General features: G+C 34.2%; 1 protein-coding gene across 6 annotated transcripts in view; it reads right to left on the bottom strand.

Annotated features, from left to right (window-relative positions):
- LOC149797265 (excitatory amino acid transporter-like) overlaps positions 1 to 23,402 on the bottom strand; it is an 81,667-nt gene that overhangs the window by 32,086 nt on the left and 26,179 nt on the right. For all 6 annotated transcript variants that reach the window (XM_089961972.1, XM_089961970.1, XM_089961969.1 and 3 more), the window contains exons 3-5: positions 14,096 to 14,294; positions 8,328 to 8,535; positions 1,798 to 2,084 (exon numbers count right to left, since the gene is read on the bottom strand). In XM_089961972.1, the coding sequence (XP_089818098.1) occupies positions 1,798 to 2,084; positions 8,328 to 8,535; positions 14,096 to 14,294 (694 nt within the window). The remainder of the gene's footprint in view (positions 1 to 1,797; positions 2,085 to 8,327; positions 8,536 to 14,095; positions 14,295 to 23,402) is intronic.

Here is a 23,402-nt window from a genome sequence, read left to right as displayed (position 1 = left end):
ATAGACAGATTAATATTCTACAACACCTATAGATATAGACATCTACAGATATAGACACATACAGATATAGACACCTACAGATATAGATACCTACAGATATAGACACCTACAGATATAGGCATTTGATTTAACATAGGAAAATGACAGTGATGTAAAATGTCAGAAGGAAAACAGTTCTACTACTAAACGAAAAGGATTCTGTAAAATACGAGTGCTTTTATGATATTCTCTGATGTCAAGGCTGACTTGAATGAAGTTTACAGATGTACTTTTTTGTCACAGCTTAAAATTTTGAGGTGGTTTCATCTATTCAAGATGGTTTTGAATCCATGGATGATGATCCATATTTCTGGAAGACTCAACAGTTGTCTGTGATTAGTGAGAAGGAAGTGGCTGCTGTGAAGAGGGCAACTGATGCGAATGCTTGACATGGAGTGGAAGATACTTTTATTATCTTGGGCATTTGTCAGCTGGTTTTAATATATTAAAGAATCATTTGAAATTCAGAATGTTATTGCAAGATGGGTCCGGCATCTGTTGATGGCTGATCAAAAACTGACTCGGACTGAAATTGCCTACAGCTACTCGCCAAACATGAAAAAGAGTGATCTGATACATTTATATGAGATTATCACAGGTAATAAAACATTTGAATGAGATTATCACAGGTAATAAAACATTTGAATGAGATTATCACAGGTAATAAAACATTTGAATGAGATTATCACAGGTAATAAAACATTTGAATGAGATTTTCACAGGTAATAAAACATTTGAATGAGATTATCACAGGTAATAAAACATTTGAATGAGATTATCACTGGTAATAAAACATTTGAATGAGATTATCACAGGTAATAAAACATGGATTTACATTCTTTGAACCTGACTCAAGTGAGAATAGTAAAATTGTGATTGGAGTAGATGAACTGAGACAACAAATTACTCGATGTAGTTGGGCTGTGAAGACAATTTTATATGCACTGGTTTTTTTAATGTGAAAGGCCCAAACCTGCACCTGGGTCTGCAAGAGTCGATGGGCATTTTTATGCCTCCAAAGTGTTGCCCAGAGTTAGGGAACACTACTGAAGCACTCATCTGCACCAGTACCTGATATATCTGCTTACACCATCACAACACATTTGCCTATAAATCCGCTGTTGTGACATCCTCCATAGTAATCTTTGGCTAAACCCCATTATAAAAGATTCATTGAGGGGCAGATAACCTGAAGCCACCATGTACTTGAAAGTGCAGTTTTCCAGTGTATGAACAACATGCCAGAAAGTGATTATGAAATGTCGTTTAGTAATTTGATAAACAGGCTGAGAAAGTGCATAGAGATGCATGGGGAATACTCTGAGGGGCAATACTGTGAGGGAGGTGCAATGGCAGACTGTTCACTAATAATGAATATTGTTGTATATCTCACTAAAATTCAGAACCTTTCAGATACCTCTCTTTTTCACCTTTTAAAGAATTTTAACATATTTACCTTTATCTGTTTCCTTATAGGTATCATTTAGCTGCCTATATTGTGCTGACATGCCGTTACATTCCTTAAACAATTACATTAAAGAACTTTATCATATGTACCTCGTATCTTTTATCTTGTAGAACTATAAATTTATGTTTATTTGGAAGGGTTTATGTTCCTAATGTATTTGGCAGTTTTGACAATAAATTTTTTAGAACTTAACTTTAATCAGCACTGTATAACTAACATTGCGCTGATGTGCCATTTAACTCTATATATACATACAACAATTTGTGTAAAAAAAAAAAAATCTATCTCACCTAATACATTGATCCCATCACCATAAGGAAAATAGCGTATCTCAACAGTTTCCATTGTTTCAACGATAATCCTGGTCATGTTCTCAGGCAATGCTGTTGTAGTAAAGGTTTGATTGGACACAGTGATGCTTGCCAGGCTCCCAAGGGTATTGTTCAGAATATCGTAGGTCCTGTTACCATCTTCAAGTGGAACGTATATTATCTGCTTCTTGGGTATTGTTACATTCTTGTATGCCGTCTTCTCATGCTGGAAGCACGCCTGGACTATGTTGCTTGGGAAAATGTTCCTGTGATGAATAATCAAAGTATTAGGAATACTGATGGTATGGTGGATTCTGGGAATATGGTGCATTAAACAGAATCAAAAGAATTAAAATACATTGTGAAAGAAATTAATAATTGTCATTCTTTTAGACAATCGTAGGCAAATAACAATTTCCCTCTAAATACACATAATCTTAATTATAAATGTTTTAAATGATTTCTACTCATTTTTTAATAGAGAACTGATTTAAAATTCATAATACAGTGTGAGCCTGCTATAACACAGTAGTTGATAGCCATAAAACCCAACAGTGTTATAGACCTAACCATGTTACAAGCAACCAGGTCAGTTAGCTGAAGAGAATGATGCATATACCCCAAACAAATTGTGTGTGTGTGTGTGTGTGTGTGTGTATGTAATAAATGCAAGCAGTAAAATACATGCTTCATCGGCACAGTTGCCATCTTAAATCAATGCATATTAAATGGGAAATACACCTGTAGTGAAAACAGAGAGGGCATATTTTACTTTATTTAGAGAACCACAGATTGGTACATATATGTGTATATTTTTTATATATACATGTCTAATGTATAGCATGAATAGAGTATCAACACTGTGTACTCACCCATGAATCTCTTGGCATGCATTGAATACACAATACAAGTAATTCCATCAAAAATATGCACACACACACAGATTCAATAATTTTGTCACAGTTCATATAGGTCTTAATTCAGTGGATCAACATAGCACAATCACATAAAGAATGATGAAACATTTACTTTTCAGTATGTCCCAAGTCGGTAAAAGTTAATTTGCATTTTAATCCACCATTGGTAAAATTCGTAAGCATAAGCTTTTTCCCTGCAAAAAGGAAACTTTCACTGCACAGTTAATGTGTTCCACTCATGTTGGAAAATGAAAAAATTCATAAATTCCATTGCTTTTAAGTTTGGTACTGACTTCCTTTGAAGACAATTTCTTTGTTTTTATTAAAGATTGTAGTCGGCTTTCTTTGATGAAAGGTGTATGCATTATTGAAGTCACAGCTAAAGGACAGCTTTGGAGAACCAAACAAATGCCCATTTCTTATTGTGGTGGCAATATCAAATAACTGTATTGCATGATTGAGACTGATTTTTTTCCCATTTGCTTAGTGCATTTTCATAACAGTTGGTGCTTCAAAGGTAATCTGTTTCCTTTGAAATTTCATTAAACTATTTTATCTGGGTACATTTTTAAAAAAGGAATTGGATTATACCATGATCAGAGCACACCTCCCTGCTGCTCTGTACCCTACACTGGCTATCCATTCAATCCAGAATCAAATACAAAATTTGTTCTCTGTGCTATGTTTCACTGTCGGACTCTACCCATGTGTACACACCAGCAAGATACTTACGCTCCTCTTCTGACAATCGTATACTCATTATTCCCACTATGAAAACAAAGTCATATGGACAGCGTTCTTTTGCATACCGAGGCCCAGCAATGTGGAATGAATTGCCCACTGAACTTAGACACAAAGACACAATGATTACATTCAAGAGGGCTCTCAAAACTCACTTATTTCGACTGCAAGAACAAACTTAAAGACCTAATAATGTTTCCTACCTTAAATATTCTCAGCATGTTTTTTATTTTTTAATGTTTTTCTAATTTCATGGTGTTTGTTTTTGTAATAATATTATTATATGTTTTTTACCTTATACGTGTTGTCTAATGTTGTAAAGCACTTAGAGCTTCTAAAGATTAGGCGCTATACAAAGTCCTCATTATTATTATTATTATTATTATTATCATTTGGTTGATTGTAGATACTGTTCCTCCCTGCCTTTTCAATAGACCAAAAAGTAAGATGTTTTTTATTTTTTTTACATTTGTGGTAGCGGAGTGATGCTGCCTTCTACACATGCATCAGAAATTTAACAAAGGGTCAATGGACGATAGAGATGCAGGTGTTCTGGTCTGATGACAAGGATTAGTATAGAAAATGTGAGTGTTCTAAAGGATTTAATTCTGAGTGAAAAGAATAGGAATTTTACTTACCATCCACATACAAATGTCAGTCTATATAAATATATTAGTTACTAGCGTGTGGCTGAAAATCCAATGAAAGATAAATTACAAGATAATGCCTCGTCCGGTTGATTTCCTCTACCAGAAATGTCAACAACAAAAAAGCAGATATTTCACAACAAACAATACTCATGCTCGATGTCAACATAAGTGGATCATGATATAGCAATGCACTGTTAAAATGGTTTTTCAATATGGACAAAGAAATTGTTTATGTAACAATAAATAAATTTCAGTGCATTTTAGATCAAGTTTGCAGCTTCCTTTCATGGGGCCTCTGAATTTCTCCACTCCAAACCAATAGTTGTATATACAAGTTCAAACAGCCAACAATGTCACCAATAAAAATAATTGCCAGATGGTATATTTTGCTGTCATTAAGGAAATAAAATCACAGTTTTTGACATTGGCAAAGCCTTATGTGATCCTAGAATAAACATTTTACATGTTATCTTTCATACTTTTAAGAAGAAAAAACTATTTTTTCGTGTACTAGAAAAATACATTTAAAATTTCAGAAGTCATGCCACAATCATCTTATTATTTAAGTGTGTACTCTTCCAAAAAATGATAAACCTTTTACATTTTTTTGTACTTTTAAGAAAGTGGGTTTTTTTTGTACAAGAAAAATACATGTTTATAAAATTTTGGGATCCACACCACGCCCATGTTATATTTGAATTTGTGTTATAATGGAGCATGCTTAAGCGGGGTCACACTATATATTGGGTAAAATATATAAGCAAAATAACCTTTTATGAACATATACAAGTGGAAAAATTCTTGTTATATCTGATATAGAAACAGTCAAAATATATCAAGAGAAGTAATCACAGTCTAATCATTTCTTCTTAGGATTAGAATTTGAGTTATTTCCCTTTACAGAGATTTGGACTGACATTAAGTGAATTAAATATAGAAAGTTGCTGTCTTGTTGTTAGAAATATCAGCTATTGTCAGCAACAGCAGATAAAAACTTATCTAAACATTAAAAGAAATTTTAATCAAATCTTTTTTGCTCAATATGTAATTTGATAATCCAAATAATGTCTTTACGTATCTCTTATTAAACTTCTTGCAATTTTCATAATTTTTTTCTTCAAATTTCTATACTAAAGGTTCCAATGTTAATGTACAAAATGTACATTGTTCAGTTTAATATAAATCTATACACCAAATTTTATTGAGACATGACAAATCCTTCGTAAATTCAAAACGTGGAAGCAAGAGTAAATAGTACATTACATACTTGTCATGTGATGCATAGTACATGTATTACACCTTTCATTCATCAAATACTTGGCCTTTTGAATCCAGAAGTTGACAGGTGTCTTCCATAATTAAAATGCAAACCATCCACAAATTCTATGATGGTAAAAGACAAAAAATTCCTTATTTATTCAATGAAACTATTTTCCTTCTTTCAGCTTCTGTGACCTTAACCTTTGTCATACTGATTACACAATTAATAAGTAATTTTCTTGTCTTAAAACCATGCCAACCATAAAGTTTAGTCATAGTTGATGACACATGATTTGAATTATTTTGTGGAAACTATTTCTTCTTGGAGTCTCTCTGACCTTGACATTTGATTTTTAACCCTCTAGGTCAATAGCTGTTTTTCTTGTCCCAGATGCAAGTCATCTACAAAGTATGCACAATGAAACATAAGTAGTTATTGTTGAAATCATTTTTTTCTTTATTTCAGTTCTTGTGACCTTAATTACTGACCTAGTGACCCAAAAAGAAAGAGGTGTCTTTCTTGTCTCAAATACATGCATTCCACAAGGTTTATTTAAAATATTTAATAAAGAATTCACTGTATCATGCAAAAACCATTTTTCTTATATATATTGTGACCTTGACCTTTGGCCTTTTTTGGTATCATTCAAATTGAGCAAATTTGCCATTATTGCATCCTGCTTCCCACTGATGTCCCAAAGAAAATCATTAATATTTTTTCTGATTTTCCCCAAGATTTCTTAACCAGTCAAAATTTATACTTATATTCTATCAAAAGCAACATTAGTCTAAACAGAATAAAAAATGTTTATCGAGTTCAGATTTTTGTCTTTATGTATTGGATGGCAAAGTAAACAGGTGAAATCTGGATGTTTCTGGAAAGGTCACTTGTACTAAAATTCCAAGCAGTTTATTCAAATGCAACTACTGTATATTTAGAAAATGCAGCATAATCCATCTTTGTATCATATGTCTTAGTTAGTGCCAGACATAAAGAGAGTTTTAATGCATCTGAACATAAAACTAATGCACTGTATTTTATATATCAGGAACTAAGCAATACCTTTGACCTCAGAATCAGAAGGTTTCTTTTATATTTCAAATGCAAGATCTTTATACAATAAAAAAAATTGCTCATTGCATCTGGCGATAAGTTGCAGTGAAATATTTGTGTTTTAATATTTAGTCTTTCTTTTTCCATACTGTTTTACAAATCTGGATCTAGTACGGCGGGATAGTGTGAGTGCCACATAGACATTGTATTAATTAATTTAGACAATATGGGGTTGTACATTGTCATTTGCCATGTGAAATCAACAAAGTATCTCAGGCATGTATTTACAAACACTATCTTAAAGAATAATCCATTGCAGATGTATTAATGGATACAGTGTCAGCAATTGATGTATGTATTTAGAATTTATATGGAAGGGAGGCAACTCCTACATTAATGTTGCATGCAGTTTTGTAAGTACCATATGTCAGCATGATTTTATTTTAAATGTACATTGCTAGTTTACTAACTTAGAATGACTTCTTAAGATCTAATACCAATGAATGTTAACTCCAGCAAAATATTTCTTTTGGGCAACAGATTAAAAGAATATGCATCAGTGTAGGAAAAGAAAATTCTACCTGATAATAAAGGATTCTTTTTCTCATATTCCTAAACAAAACAAATGAGGACAGAAGTCAAAATGGCATAATGTAAATACTGAAAAACTTTCAAACTAAAAAAAAAACTGAAAGAACGTTTACTGAAGATAGTTGGTAAAAAGTTAGATTTAAACTGAAAACTTCAGCATAAAGCTCAGATGACATTTAAACACATTTGAGCTTTCAAAGAACAGCTACTGTGACAGCTACGGTAATGTCAATACAAAACTTCTAAATTGTGCACAGCAGACAGCTTGTGCAATGATACAAATGTGAACATGTAAAACGAATAAAGACCAATCATCCATAAGATTAAAACAAGATGGACAAAAAATAATACATCTAGTTCTCAATTCAACATTGATCTAGAATTGATTTAGCCTTCAGAAATAATAATGAGAACATATATTGAAACAAAATAACCATTATAACAACTCAAAACTGGACTAACAAATCCATACAGGTAGATGGGCTGATCAGAGCAAAATGTCCTGTTTGTGATGCAATTAATATTTATCTTAACGGTTTATTGTGAAAGACGTTTCATGTGTCGATGGAAGTCAGAAAGTTCTTGCGAAGTTTATGTGCACTTTGCTTGCAAGTAGAAGGTCAAAATAAGTCTTGATAAAGGTCAAGTGGAGGCTGGCTAGAGGTATCCTATACTGGAAATATGATCATACACATACAGAAATATAAGAAATTATAATTCTCATGTATCAACAACAATATCTACCCACCCCTTTCCCTTTGATTATACACTAAATTATAGTCTTACTTATACTACTGCATATGTTTATGGAGCCCCATCTCCTGCAACTTATTGATGGGTTGTATGTATATAATAAATTTCAAGCTTGACTGGAAACAGAAGAATTTGGTAGGGAGTTACAGTTAATAGAAAGGTTGGGATATGATAGCCCAATAATAAAATTTCTTGCTTTGCACTGCTGTTGTAACTGGTTCAATAACTGGAACTGGCATGTGCATGATTTAGTGTTTTCACATCGAAAGGTAATTGGTTATTTCTCAGTTATCTGCTTCAAAAACCACCACTTACCCATGCTTAAAATTAACTTCCTGAACCTGCTGGGCTCAATTCTAGCACAAAATTACTGAAACAAAGAGGAAAGTCCCTTAAAAATGTGCTGCTCCACCCTAAAAACTGTAAATTTTAGGCTACTGTATAGGTGGCAACTTGAAACACTATTTTTATTCTTTTGATTAAGTTGGCAGAACTTGTTGGACATTCAGTGTGATAGAAAAAGAGGTTTGATTTTTAAAGGACCTTATCAAATCGAGGAGCGCATCAAGGGAAGTAAGTTTACTGGACTTGCTTCCAGCAATGGTGTCGTCCTTCAGTACAGGGTCACCAGGATGAATACAGAGAACCAGGATGATTCCAACAATAATGGCTGCAAAAGTCGTGGCAAAATAGTAGACAAGTGTCCTTATTCCCATACGACCACTGGACTTAGCATCCAGTGCGGAAAGACCTGAAAAAAAGCAAATATAATGAAACATTAGATAAACAAGAAATGTTAGATAAACAAGAAATGTGTCTATGAAACACAATTGATATTTACCATTCTGACCTAGCTTTGGAGGGATGGTCTTGTACTTTTCAATACTTGTCCACACAAAGTTAAATAAATCTGAAATAATCTCCCCCCCCAAAAAAAAAAAAATGTGCAAAACTTAAAGTTAGTGAGGCATGCCCTATACATTGGAGTGATATAATTTTGGTTCATAGTGCAGCGAACATGCAATCACATAAATAGAAATCTACATGGTGCTACAGCCAGTTTTGTCTATGAAACTTACATTCCAAACTAAACCAAGATATAATGAACGTACATACTAATACAAATAACTTTATATGTTTCTTCCACATTTGAGGCAGGAAAGAAAGAGAATATAGCATCTGTATTCTTGTATTCTGTATCCTTGTATTCTGTATCCTTGTATTCTGTATCCTTGTATTCTGTATTCTTGTATTCTGTATCCTTGTATTCTGTATCCTTGTATTCTGTATCCTTGTATTCTGTATCCTTGTATTCTGTATCCTTGTATTCTGTATCCTTGTATTCTGTATCCTTGTATTCTGTATCCTTGTATTCTGTATCCTTGTATTCTAAGAGAAGACATGAATGGCCATCAAAGACAAGAAACTACAGAGATCAGCTTCTTCATGAGTTGCAAGACTGGATCTCTGCTAGCATTCAGTGGCTTTCAAACAAGGTGGTTGCTAAACAGACCAGTCAACCTCTTTAGAAGATTTAAACATGCTCTAAATACAGCAGTCCTCCTCTTGAACGGCCCCCTGACCTGTGGCAACCCACTTCTTACAGCCAGAATCCTTTGGCACCGATGAATTTGTATTAAAAAATACCCCTCAATAATGGCCGCCCCTCTAACATGACCAGCGGCCAGCAAATTAGTACAAAATTGGAAACTGTTCCCCTCACGAACATCCACTTTTTCTTCCAAATGTATCCAGAATGAATAATTAACTCATATTGTGTTGTAAGGTAAGTAATCAGATTATCTCTATCATCGATACATGTCTCCCAATGTCAAGGTTCTGTTACAGAAAAAAGTGTTGACTAAAGGACATGTAACACTAAGATTGTCTATCAAAGCCGACATTGACAAGAAATGGGCTCAACAATGTTATGATAGAGTCTTGGGCTTCATACATCTGTCAAGTTCTTCTCTTTGATGATTAAAACTGGACATAATTGTCAAGATCAGAACAGGGTCAGCATAGGCTAAAATAGATTTGTGCATTAACACACACATACAGAAATCAACCTTGAACAAATCAAGATACCAGACAAAATGAAAAAATCATGTGACAACACATTTATCGCTTCCTTTATGAAGAAGGCATTTCGTCCACTTGACAAAAGTTTTGTCTGCATCATTAAATTGCACACAGCAACATCCAAATAAATCATTACCAAACATTAACATGTCATCACGTAAATGGAGATGCATTATTTTAGAAGAAAATCGGTTATTCTACTCGACGACATTGGGTGAGGTGGTGAATGGGGACTTGCCAAACAATTTTATGTGGAAACGACTTGAATAAACAACTGCATAACCAATAAGGAGGTTATTCAGCAGCAGTGGGAAAATGGAGCAAATGAAAAGAGAATTATGTATGTACCAAGATTTAAATGACGTTTTTGAATGGTTTTGCAATGTGCATGACAATAATACCTGCTCACATATCACACTTACACCAAGAATAAAAACCATTAATGTAAATCAGTTGAAATAAGTCAATTATTATAGCAAAAAGAACCTTTTAATAATTAATGTTACTTTTAAACAAATATATTAAATGAAGATATTAAATGCTTTGAAGTATGTAGCTTTCTTACTATGTACATCACATAAACTTCTCACAAAATATTTAGTCCCCCTATGGAAAGGCCACCAGTCTTATAAGGCCACTTTCCCAGTGCAGAAGGGGTGGCCATATAAGAGGGGGACCACTGTATTAAATAAGATTCCCTTGAAGGGACTGATGCTCAATTGGCCGAACATTACTTCCAGGAATTCAAGAAAAGATGATTTCTTCCTTTCAGCTGCTGAGTCAGAAAACCATCTCTAATATTCTTCAGTAATAACAAGACTTTTGACTTAGCTGATGTGGTATCAGATTGGCGCCATTTTCATTTTTGGACCAAGAAGACATCATTTAGGATCAGCAAGACATCATAAGAAGGACCAACAAGACATCAAAAGAAGGACCAAAAGGACATCATTTAGAATCAGCAAAGACATCATTTAGGACCAACAAGACATCATTCAGGATCAGCAAGACATCATTTAAGATCAGCAAAGATATCATTTAACATCAGCAAAGACATCATTTATGACCAACAAGACATCATTTAGGACCAACAAGACATCATTTAAGATCAGCAAAGACATCATTTAGGACCAACAAGACATCATTTAGGATCAGCAAAGACATCATTTAAGATCAAGAAAGACATCATTTAGGACCAACAAGACATCACTTTTAGGACCAACAAGACATCATTTAAGATCAGCAAGACATCATTTAAGATCAGCAAAGACATCATTTAAGATCAGCAAAGACATCATTTAGGACCAACAAGGCATCATTTAAGATCAGCAAGACATCATTTAAGATCAGCAAAGAAATCATTTAGGACCAACAAGACATCAGTTAAGATCAGCAAAGACATCATTTAAGATCAGCATAGACATCATTTAGGACCAACAAGACATCATTAAGATCAGCAAGACATCATTTAAGATCAGCAAAGACATCATTTAGGACCAACAAGACATCATTTAGAACCAACAATACATCATTTTAAGAACCACCAAGACATCATTTAAGATCAGGAAAGACATCATTTAGGACCAACAAGACATCATTCAAGATCAGCAAGACATCATTTAAGATCAGCAAAGACATCATTTAAGATCAGCAAAGACATCATTTAGGACCAACAAGACATCATTTAGGACCAACAAGATATCATAAGAAGTCTTCTTGTGGAAAACTGATGTTGATATAACCTGTTGTTTTGGAGAAGTAACAATAACAAGATTCATAAGCTGGCTGCCATGGTGGCCATTTTGGATATCACATTGATGCCATTTCAGTTGTGGACCATCTTGACACTACAACAAGTCTTTTGGTTCAAGCACAATATTGATATGACCAGCTGTCTTGGGCATATGGCAGTCGCATATGGCAGTCATACTGGAAGTCAGATTGACACCATTTTCATTGATGACTAACTAGACATCATAAGAAGTCTTTCAGTGAAAACCCCATCTTATATAACAATTCATTCCAGAGTAGTGACATGAAATGGGGGCCCCGAGTGGCTGAGTGGTCTAAGGTGCTCACCATTACGGATCACTGCCATCTCACCTGTCTGCATGGGTTCAAGTCTCGGGCTCAGCCAATGTGGGTATGTGAGAAAGTTTGCCAGTAGCTTCTCATGGGTCGGTGGTTCTTTCTGGTTTTCTTCTTTGTTCTTCCTTCACCATTTATACTGGCCACCATGTACAGCCTATATTGTACTGAAAAATTGCAATAAACCCTACAACAACAACAATTTTTAAAATGGCTACTGTGGTAGTGATCTGATGTCCAATATGGCCACTACTGCAGTCATCTTGAAAATCATTTTCATTTAGGATCAACTAGACATTATAAGAAGCCATTTAGTGAAAACCTCATTTTCAGGAGGAGTAGTGATAAAATTTGGAACAAAGGAACTGTGTTGTCCATATCTAGACATCATAATTAGACTTCTGGTGAAAACCCCAAGTCAATATGATTTTGAATTCAATAGGCTTTTTCTGACCCTAAGAGCATGCCATCCACAAAGTTTGATAACTATAGATGGTGGAGAACTCGAGTTATTATGCAGAAAGCATTTTCTTCTTTAAGTCATAGTGGATTTGACCTTTGATCCTGAAATCAATAGATTTGTTTTCTTAAACTAAGTGTAAGCCATCCACAAAGTTTGGTTACTGTAGACCATGCAGTACTAAAATTATGGTGCAGAAACTATATTTCTTCTTTTAGTCACAGTGACCTCAATCTTTGATATTTTGATCCTAAAATCAGTAGATGTTTCCCTTACCCTAAGAGCATGCCATCCACAAAGTTTGATAACTATGGATGGTGGAGAACTTGAGTTATTTTGCAGAAAGCATTTTCTTCTTTGAGTCACAGTGACCTCAATCTTTGATATTTTGATCCTAAAATCAGTAGATTTTTCCCTTACCCTAAGTGCAAGCCATCCACAATATTTGGTAACTGTACATAGTGGACAATTCAAGTTATTGTATTGAAACAATCATTTTTCATCCAGTCACATTGACCATGACCTCTGATCTTTCGACTCCAAAATCTGTACGGTTCTTCCATACTGCAAGTGCAAGGCATCCATAAGGTATGGTAACTGTAAATGGTTCACAACTTGAATTACGAAGCAGAAATAAAATTGTGCAACAGACAGTTCAGTGAATGAATAGATACATACCATAATACACTCAGCCTTATGGCAGGCATATAAAAATATATTCTTATACTCATAGTACAGTAAAAGCTAAAAAGCTGCATTGGGGACATATAGGACTATAACATCACAACCAATAACAACTATAGCAGTGATACAAACTTTTGATGACATTCCCATCTTAATTCCATTTTCATAAAATCTAAATTCCTGTTTGATTAAAGAATTTTTAGCATTTTCCAGTTCTGGAGATTTTTAAAATATGAAAATCTAGTTTAAATAAATTATAGGATAAATCTGGAAAAAAAAGAAGTTACATCAAAATATTTCACTCCAAAGAACTGAGAGGCATATGTTTTTAACATATTTATGTAAAGTGAATGTTAAAAATTGTGGTCATATCGGTGCATGTGCTAAAATTAAATTAAATATAAATTGTTGTTATAAGGGTTAATACTAAATACAGTTTAACCAAAGTCTATTCAGTTCTTTTTGTTGAATGCTCTGCACTTTAAATATCATAACAAATTTCCAGATGAAAATGATTGTGTAATTAAATTCTAAACAATGACACCTATTACTGAAATAGCAATCTGATTTAAATCAGATCTCCACTGTCCTTGGTGAAGATGTGACAGCAGCCACTTAGGGATCATGTTCTGGTGACCTTTGCTTTAGCCAATGGAAATGCAGCTTTCAGAAATTTGAAAGTGAATCAAATTGATAGGCACACATTTATGCTCTTCAGCTATACTGCTCAGTCTCCTAAACATGAAGATTTAAAACTTCATCTGATTGGCTGATAAAATTAGCAATGGTAATAACACAGTAACCAGAACATGACCCTTAAATGGTCACTGTCAGATCTTCATGGAAGACAGTGGAGATCTGATTTTAAACAGACTGACTGAAATAGTCACCAGTGAATGCCTATGTGATCTGTATGACTTGTACCACAGTAAACAATATTTGGGATACAAACTTTTTTCTTTCAAGAAAACCAAGAAAACTTTAAATTTTGTCATACCAACAATCAAGCTGGAAACAATGAGTGGCAGTATCAGCATTTTGAGTGCCCTCATTAAAATTTCTCCAGGGAAGGATATCAGCATGATGGCATCTTTTGATGGTGCTGCCAGCCGCAAAATAAATCCAAGGAAAACTCCAAGACAAACACCGGCTATTGTCATTACTAGCAGCAAATTCTTCCTGCACCATCTTAAGATCTGCAACAGTTTAAAATGCATCAATTAGCAAATTCTTCCAGCACCATCTTAAGATCTGTAATAGTTTTGGATGCATCAATTAGCAAAATTAATTTTGCTCTACTTTTGGATCTGAAATTAATTTAGAATGTATTTAAAAGGGACAAAAGAAAACAGTAATACATAATGCAATAAAAGTGCTTAAAAATCTTATTTGCTTGGACTGTTTTGCCACTTTAACTTTATTGTCTGCATTGAACTATCACATTTTCCTGGATGGACACTTAAAAGAAGTTACATTATTATAATAAACATTTATCACAAATTCATGTAACTAATGAAGACATCAGAATGGCTAAATACCTGGTTAACATGAAATAAGATGCACCATGGATACTTAATTTTTTCTGAATCACTTTTCATATCAATAATTCACCATTGAGTTAATGACAAGTTGTGCATTTACATAAATTTATTTAGCCTCTTATGTCATTAATAAATAATATTTTTGTCACCATGACATTTTGACCTCAGAATTATGTTACACTAGCGGTCGTCAGGTTTTTACATTTACTCATTGAAATATCTTGAATATTTTCATTACCATGTATATTCTTCAAAAAGGGTTATTACTTGCAGTCTTGCAGTTTTTATTACCAACATTACTGACTTTGGCCATTAATTTGCAAACACCAACACATATGTGGATTGATGTCCATTAAAGAAAAGTTTTAGACATTATTGTTAATTTTTCCTGATGAGAAAGAATTCCTGGTGGGTACCTGGAATCTAAAACAAGGGGACATTGGACATAAAACTATGGGAAAGCTATGCTTCCATGCTCAAGGTGCTACACTGGGATCTTAAATGTGTGACTAGTACACCCATCATCTTGGTAATGGCTCTGGGAATGGAAGCGAGGCCAAAGGAAAGAGCCCAAAACTGAAAGGTCACCTGCCCCCCTTCAATACATGAATTTCCAGTGGGAAAAGAAGATGGGTATCTAAAGTTAGGCATCTTGAACTTCTATGTTGACTATTGAGTCATTTGACCTTATGATATTTCTGGACCCCTACTTCTGAAAGCAGAAAAATCTGTGGAAAAAAATAAAAAAATTCAAGTGTTTATCTCCCCCTTCTACTGCACGCTTTCCTAGAAGGGTGTACACCTCTTCCTTTAGGGATTCCAGTTTGCTCTGATAAAACCAAACTGAGGTCCTTGAGGATCTCAGAAGTGATGTCATTAACAATCTTCTTCTGTGGTATGACCCATGTATCATTCATTAGTTCTGACCCAGCTTTTGAAAACAGAAGATCCCTTCTGGAACTACTGGGATGCCAGAAAGAGGGGACACCCCAGGGCTGTCTGCTTCCCTCCTTAATAGAGACCCTTCTGGCCATTAGGTGTTAAAAGCGACAAACATGCTAAGTCCACTGACTTGCTGTGTTGTGACCTTCATCTTGATGTAGGGGGCATGACAGTGAATATGCTAGACACTATCAAGTAAAGATATAAAAGAGCCTAGGGTTTGATTAAATTAGCTTTATTGGTTCGATATTGTACATGAATTGAGATGAATATGCCATGACCTTGACACTTAGGTGGATGTAGCTTAAGTAACACAGTCTAGTTTATTATTTAACTGATAAAAGTTTTATTAAAATATCTTGATTGATTCAAAAGTTATCCTCTGGACTAGGATACAGGTCAGAGTTACATTTTCTGAGGCTGTGACCTTGACCTTGTGGCAGATTATGTAGTAAAAGTAGGCTAAAACCCTACTACATACGATGTATACTTAGCTGAGGTTTCCTTAAAATACTTCACTGGTTCAAAGGTTATGCACCAGAAAAAATTTTAAGTCACATTATTACATTACTTTTTGATATAACCTTGACTTTGGGGCAAAGGACATGGCTATGGTGTGCAAGACAGTCTAGTCTGGATATATAACTGGCTAAAGTTTCAGTCAATTATCTTCAGTGTTTCAAAAGGTATAATCTGAACAAGGATACAATTTACAGAATTACTATTTCCCTTGCCTTGACCTAGAGGAGTAGAGGGAGGCTATTGTACATACCACACCATCTAGTCATGATCAGATCTGAGCAAAGTTTTGTGAAAATCTCTCCAACCTTTACAATCTTATGGGCCAGGCAAGCAAATGTTAACAGACGGAATGAATGATGGACAGTGCCATAACTAATTATTCCTGATGTAAAACAATCACATAAATATGTGTGAAAAAAATAAAACATTGTAATAACTTCAAAGTTTAATCAGTTCATCTACTTAAACCCTAATCAAGGGTGTAAAATTTCATCACTGAGTTTTATGATACTGTCCTAAAATGGTTTTGGGATGTATAGACAAACAGCAACAGTCCTCTATCCAGGTACCAGTGAGGCATGGTTGACTGGAGAGTATTAACCAAGTCTTAAGGACCAGGACCATTGATAGGGATACATAACTAAATTTATTGCAGAGAAATCATTTTTTTCTTATTAGACTTACCCATGTATGTGGCCTTGCACTGTTAGCCCCAGAATCTATATGTTTCTTTATTACGCTAAGTACAAGTCATCCACAAAGTTTGGTTAAAGAACCTAATTTAGAGCAAAAGTTATTACACAATACCTTTATTCTTCAAGCCACTAAGGCCATGACTTAAGGACAAATCCTACAAACTTTGGTCAATACACATGGTCTGTATTTGATATAATTGATATTTCTAGATTTTTGGAAACCTTTGAAGCTCGCACAGTACAAATTGGAGAAATTTTAATGAACACACGCACATTCATTAATGTAGATCAAATCATTTGATGCTGACTGGAAAATATAGTTCTTGTTTATATCATAGGAATGGAAACACCTTGGATGTCCAAGTTTTGTCTGCAAAAAAACTGAATGCTGAATATACTTCTCTAGATTATAAATTTGGGCGTGCTGACTCCATACATTATGGATAACAGTGCCCCCTGTGTATGTTTGGATTTATGCTAGATGATTTTACCTTACAATTTAGATGTTTCCAATCAGATCGTTTACTTTCACCACATTTTATTTAATAACACATCCTTTGGAATCTGAATGCAATATTCCATTCGGTTCTTCAGACCATTCTATTCAATACCAAATCATTTGGAATCTAAATTCATCATTTCATTTGTTGGATTAAATTATTTCATTTTAGACTACATCATTTTATTTAATACCACATCATTTGGAAACAGATTTCATCATTCCATTTTCTTATTTAAATCATTTTATTTAATATCACGTCTTTTGGAATCAGAATTCATCATTTCATTTATTGGTTTAAATCATTTGATTTTATGCTTTATAAATTCAATTAATAAAAATGTCATTTGGAATCAGAATTCTTCATTCTGTTTTGTTGTTTAAATCAAATTTCATTTAATGCCAGATCATTTGGAATTTAAATTCATAATTTCATTTGTCGAGTTAAATTTTGGCAGAGGCGGCTGCCCATACATTATCTCCCCAGTTTTCAAATCTAACTGGGTCACAATCAAGTGTACACTTTATCTTTTACTTAACATTGTTACTAGAACAGATGCTGCTGTAACTCTCAAACCACTTTCAACACATTCTTCCTCACACATGCTGGTTTCTAGTTTCTGTATATACTTGATTATAAGTTGAGTTCAACTGTAAACTGCACCTGACCCAGATCTGCCACCCATAATCTGCTTGCAGATCTGGGTCTATGCAATAAGCTATGAGTGATAAGTAGAACAAACAGTGTAGACCCTAATCTGATGGTACATTATATGATAGCAGATCAAAGTTTATGTTGTTTGCAGTTGGACTGGACTTACAAGTGAGTATATACAGTCCTCATGACATGATGGTATATACTTACAACAGGAATATGTACCAGTGTTGATGTATGTTTTGTCAATTTATAAGAGTAACAACAGATGCTGGAATCACAACTGGCTTACCATATATACACTAGCTTACAAGTCTGGTCCAAAATGAAATAACATAGACCTTGATTTGCCATTGCATAATATGCTGGCTGATCTCCAGGTATTAAGTATGATATCTTATGTTTCTCCACTTTGTGATTGGTACCCTGCTCAATTCATAATTATTGGCATGAATCCTGTATATAGGATCACTTCTTTTTTGGCATAAAAAGGACAAGTCATTCATACAATTACCAGCATTATTCCTGGATCTTTGCCCCCCCCCCATCCCCCCCCCCACCGACTAGGCCCAAGTTTATAATTTATAAACTGTTCAAAGTTCCACCTTTAACATATAGTCACCATGGATTACTTGAAATGCCATTATCTTCTGGAGAACACATGGTACAAATTGTGTGAAAAAATGGGAACCAGTCTGGAAATGGGTGATATTAGTAACAGTGCAAGGGACAGTTTTTAAGCACAAACTTAATGTTGCATACACCTGCCTAATATAAAAATTCTCACAAAATAAAACACATGAGTGAGGTTAAAAAAGTCCATATTTTTGGATTGGTATAATAAAGCAAAACATAAGAATATAATTCACTTGATCTGACAAGTCCATGGAAATTCATAGAATAACAAGTTGATGCACCCTACTCCCAAATTTATACATGCATTTTTCATGTCCAAAGGCCATTTTTGAGAGCATGTGATGCTCACAGAACAAACACAAGCCCTTTCCCTGGATGATAATTTTGAAAAACATTGTGTACTCAATAGCTTGATGCAATTCAAAATAGTTGTCATCCAGTCAGTTTTTGAGACATTTTACTTGCTTTGTGCCAGCATCTCCACTGCTTCCTAACCAAATATTGGTATTTCACTCGCTACATACTGTCCAGTGACTACAAGAGGTGTACATGCCTCATATCAATTTCATGAACAAAACAAGGTGGAAATACCAAATTCACAAACTTATTCATATCTTTAATTATTAAACAATAATAGTCCAATTTATGAAGCTGACCCCTGCCACTTAAACAATATGGCATCTCCTAGTTGTGTTTTGAAACATTATAAGATGTGATCACTTTGATCTCTACAACCATGTTTACTAGTGATGACCTCTGATGACTTTGAATCCCACCAATTTCATTTATTGAATGTTTTAAAACTTCATATTTTGTATTTTCATGGACTTATGCCTACCTTACTTTAGTTTTAAACAATATGTGTTCTGGGGGACGTTTAGGTAATTTCTGTCATTTAAATCTCCTTTTCTGTGATACTTTTATACGTCCACATATAGATGGTAACCTTGACCTTTTACTCATTAATTACATAATATGACAAAGCTGGACATATATTTGTCTTAAATTGAACAGCAATAAATGATGATGGTAAAAAAAACGTGATTGCTTGTGATTAGACAGCTTTATTCAAAATATTTTTTCTGATTTTCTTTTTTTTAAAAACTCAAATACTTCAGTGTTGCCTGAAATGTACCATTGCTATATTGGTGAACATGAAATTGCAATATAATTTAATATTTACTAATGTAATCTTTGATGAGCAGGACTATGCACATTGTTTACTTGGACTATATTACTACTAATCCTAGGTCTGTCAAGTAAATCAAGGATGGATATAGGACACACGGTACTTATTGTATGGAAAAATGGGAACAAGTCTGAAACTGGGTGATGATACAAATTTTCAAACTGATTTTATAAGGTAAAATAATACAAACATGGCAGTTAAAATCTTCATCTAAAAAATTTAAATTAGAAACTGTTCTTCACAAATTATATTCTTAAAACACAAATTGTTATTTACGTATTGATGTTTAACTTGTAGAAAAGAGTTAATGGTAAGAAGCTATTAAAACACATGTCTTCAATTGTGCAAGAGTTTGTTTGTCTGCTCACTTGGTATTAGCATTGCATACAATACATTTCAACTTGGGTTATAGAACTCATTGTACTAATTCAGTTCCCATATTAAACCTGTGCAAACATGATCTTAAAAATTCAATAACTTTTAATTTGTGAGTGCTCATGATCAAACCTATAATTATCAGTATGACAGCTTCTGTGCAGACAAAAACATGAGCCATGTCATTTTCTGGATATATGTGTGTTTGAAACATGTGCTTTTAATTCTACACCAAAGAGTCATGTGCAAATTTCTGTAATGAGTGTTACAAACTGAAGTCTGTTAAAGGACTGAAATTCCATCAATAAAATAATGTTTCTAAAAAACATTAAGTTACAGCTATGATAAGCTCTCTAAAGATTATATATTTTACTAAAATTTTACTTTCATTATCAACCAATCCCAGCCAGACAAACCAATATATATTCTGTTTTATCTTCACCCATTTCTAGACTGGTTCCCATTTTTCCATACAATTAGTACCATGTGTCCTATAACACTACACTATCAGAACTTCATGGCTACAGCAAGGTGGCATCTCAGAGGTCATAAACTACTGTAACTCATTATACATAAAAAATAAATAAATCACAGGACAAAATCATTTTTGCTTTCATAGCAGGAAAAGGTGAAGTTGACATCTTTTAGGCAATTTAGTCACTCATCTCTCATAGCAGCACATAACCAATTTTGTCCATCTTGCTGATATATATATATACTCCAAGTTGACCAAAATCAGATTGTAATATAATGTGACATAATGCTGTATATTCCATGTCTGTTTATAACTGGATCAGACCCATAATCTGTGAATAGCAGCAAACAAATGTTCACAGACTGGTGGACAATATCGAGATATCGGGCTATATCACAAGCTGACTGCATGCAAGTGAATCGTAATCATTCAACAGATTTATCATGGAGAAACAAGCCGAGCAGCAAATATCAAGCAGAACATGGCAAGATAACGAATAACATTAAAAGATAGAATCCTCCATATTTTACCTTTATGAGACAGAAAAATGCACATCTAGATGGTTAGATGACATCAAAGAACTCCTTCTCCTTTGTGAAGTGCAAGAAAATTACTTGTTAAATATGTAGGACTTGTTTTGTCTGGTTTGAAATGACACTAGTGACCAGCTTCAAAAAGGGAGGATAATGGATGTCTGAATTCTATCTCATCTGTTATACTAAAGGATGGCATTGATGTAGCAAATCTGCCAAGACTACTAAATTTGCTACTAATGTAATTACTGTGTTTACACTTTTAGTGACCTTATATTACTGTGTGTACACTTTTAGTGAATATAGTATTTATTCCTATTAAATGACATGATGCCTAGTGGTTAGAATGTTTGCCTTGGATGCGGGCAGTAGTGGGTTCTAACCCTGGACAAGTCATACAAAAAGACTTATAAAAATGGTACTAACAGCTGTCTTAGGCACTCAGCATTATGAGATTAGTGTTAGGAGCGTCTAAACCAGTTTCTTCCTAAATCCTAGGCAGACTGTTTGGAATGGATTTCAAAGTAACAATCAGTTGAAAATATGTTTTATCTAACTGTAATTGTATTTTTAACTTTAATCACTTTTAATTTTAGCAGTAATGGTATTTTTAGATTTTCTTGTATTAATTACAAATAATAATGGTGATATTACGATTTCACATTAAGAAGTGTGTTTATCTTGAAAGAGGTCTTGTACAAGATGGAAAGCACTGGAATAGCAGTTACGATGAACTTTAGGTCTGTAATGTGAGTCAGTTTTTATATGTCCTCTTGAGGCTTTTCTGAGCACTCCAGTGGCCTCAGTGGTTAAAGCATTCACTGCAGATGGGGGAGGTCATGGTTTTGAACCCTGGCCAAGTCATGCCAAAGACTTATAAAAATGGTACTAGCAGCTGTCTCGCCTGGTGCGCAGTATCAAGAGGTTAGTGTTGGAAATGGTCATCCTGGTGTCAGGATAATGTGACTGGGTAGGACATCATGCTATATGTCTGTGGTATGATGCCCCAATGTTAGACATCATTGTAAACTGCCACGCTGCAGACATTGTAGCTATATGACTGAAATTTTTTCAAAGCAACATTTAAATTCGAAATCACACACACACACAAAACTACATGATAAAAAGATTATTCATATATATGCAATTAATAATGAGCTATATCAACAGGCGGTCCTAAATATTTGTAAGCATCATTAAAAGATGGTATAATGTGAGTCAGCAAATGGACCTGTGGATTTTGTAATTAGAAATCAATCTTTAAGTTTTAATGCTATTTAAAATCTCTCACTCTCAGTAGCAATTTAATCATTTTATTTGCCATTTCAAAATTTATATCAGAGTTGAGCAACCTGATTTAAGTATGTGTGTGTGTGTGAGATTTGGATTTTTAACATAGTTTTAACAATAAATCAGTCATATCACTACGATATCTGCAGTGTGGCAGTTTATAGACACTGATGTCTAGCACTGCGGCATCATGCCACGGACATGTAGCATGATGTCTCACCCAGTCACATTATTCTGACACCAGGCCGACCAGTCCTAACACTAACCTCTTAATGCTGAGTGTCTAACAAGGCAGCTGTAAGTACCATTTTTATTAGTCTATGGTATGACATGGCTGTGGTTCAAACCCATGACCTCCCACATCCAAGGCAGATGCTCTAACCACAAGGTCACCAAAGCAGTCCTTAATTTTGTTACATACAGAATACAAGCATCCATTAGTTTTGGCAGATAGTGTAAAACGTTTGCCTATTTAATACAATTTTGGACCATCACTAACTGGCTTCAATACTTTATATGACTAATTTGCTAAAGTAGAAGACTTACTGCAATTTAATGGTACTAAAATACTGAGAATTACAGGATCATCAAAGTAATTTTGATCTGACTGCTGAAATCTGGTTTACAATTTTATTTATAACCATGGATTGATGATAATGCTCCATTAAAGTAACCTGGTAGCTGCACCTATCATCAGAAGCTGCACCTTTCATCAAAAACTGTTCATGACCTTGCTCACTATGTGGTATACATACATACATTGCCCATGCTTGATATTTACACCAATATGTTGTCTAACCCATGCACAGGATAACTGCTGTGTGCTGAAAATATCTGTCTCTTTTAGGAGTGGATTAAACCCAAGCATTTTTCCTTCTTAGCATTGACACCACTAGGTTAATATGATTAATTAAACTGCACCGAGTAAAGAAAACAGTAGTTTTATCCCAAG

Source organism: Sinohyriopsis cumingii, chromosome 6 (assembly GCF_028554795.1).
Source record: "Sinohyriopsis cumingii isolate HCF-2022 chromosome 6, ASM2855479v2, whole genome shotgun sequence".
Classification (NCBI taxonomy): Eukaryota; Metazoa; Mollusca; class Bivalvia; order Unionida; family Unionidae; genus Sinohyriopsis; species Sinohyriopsis cumingii.
The sequence above is the reverse complement of the archived record's forward strand: the minus strand, read 5'-3'. Positions and strand labels throughout refer to the sequence as shown.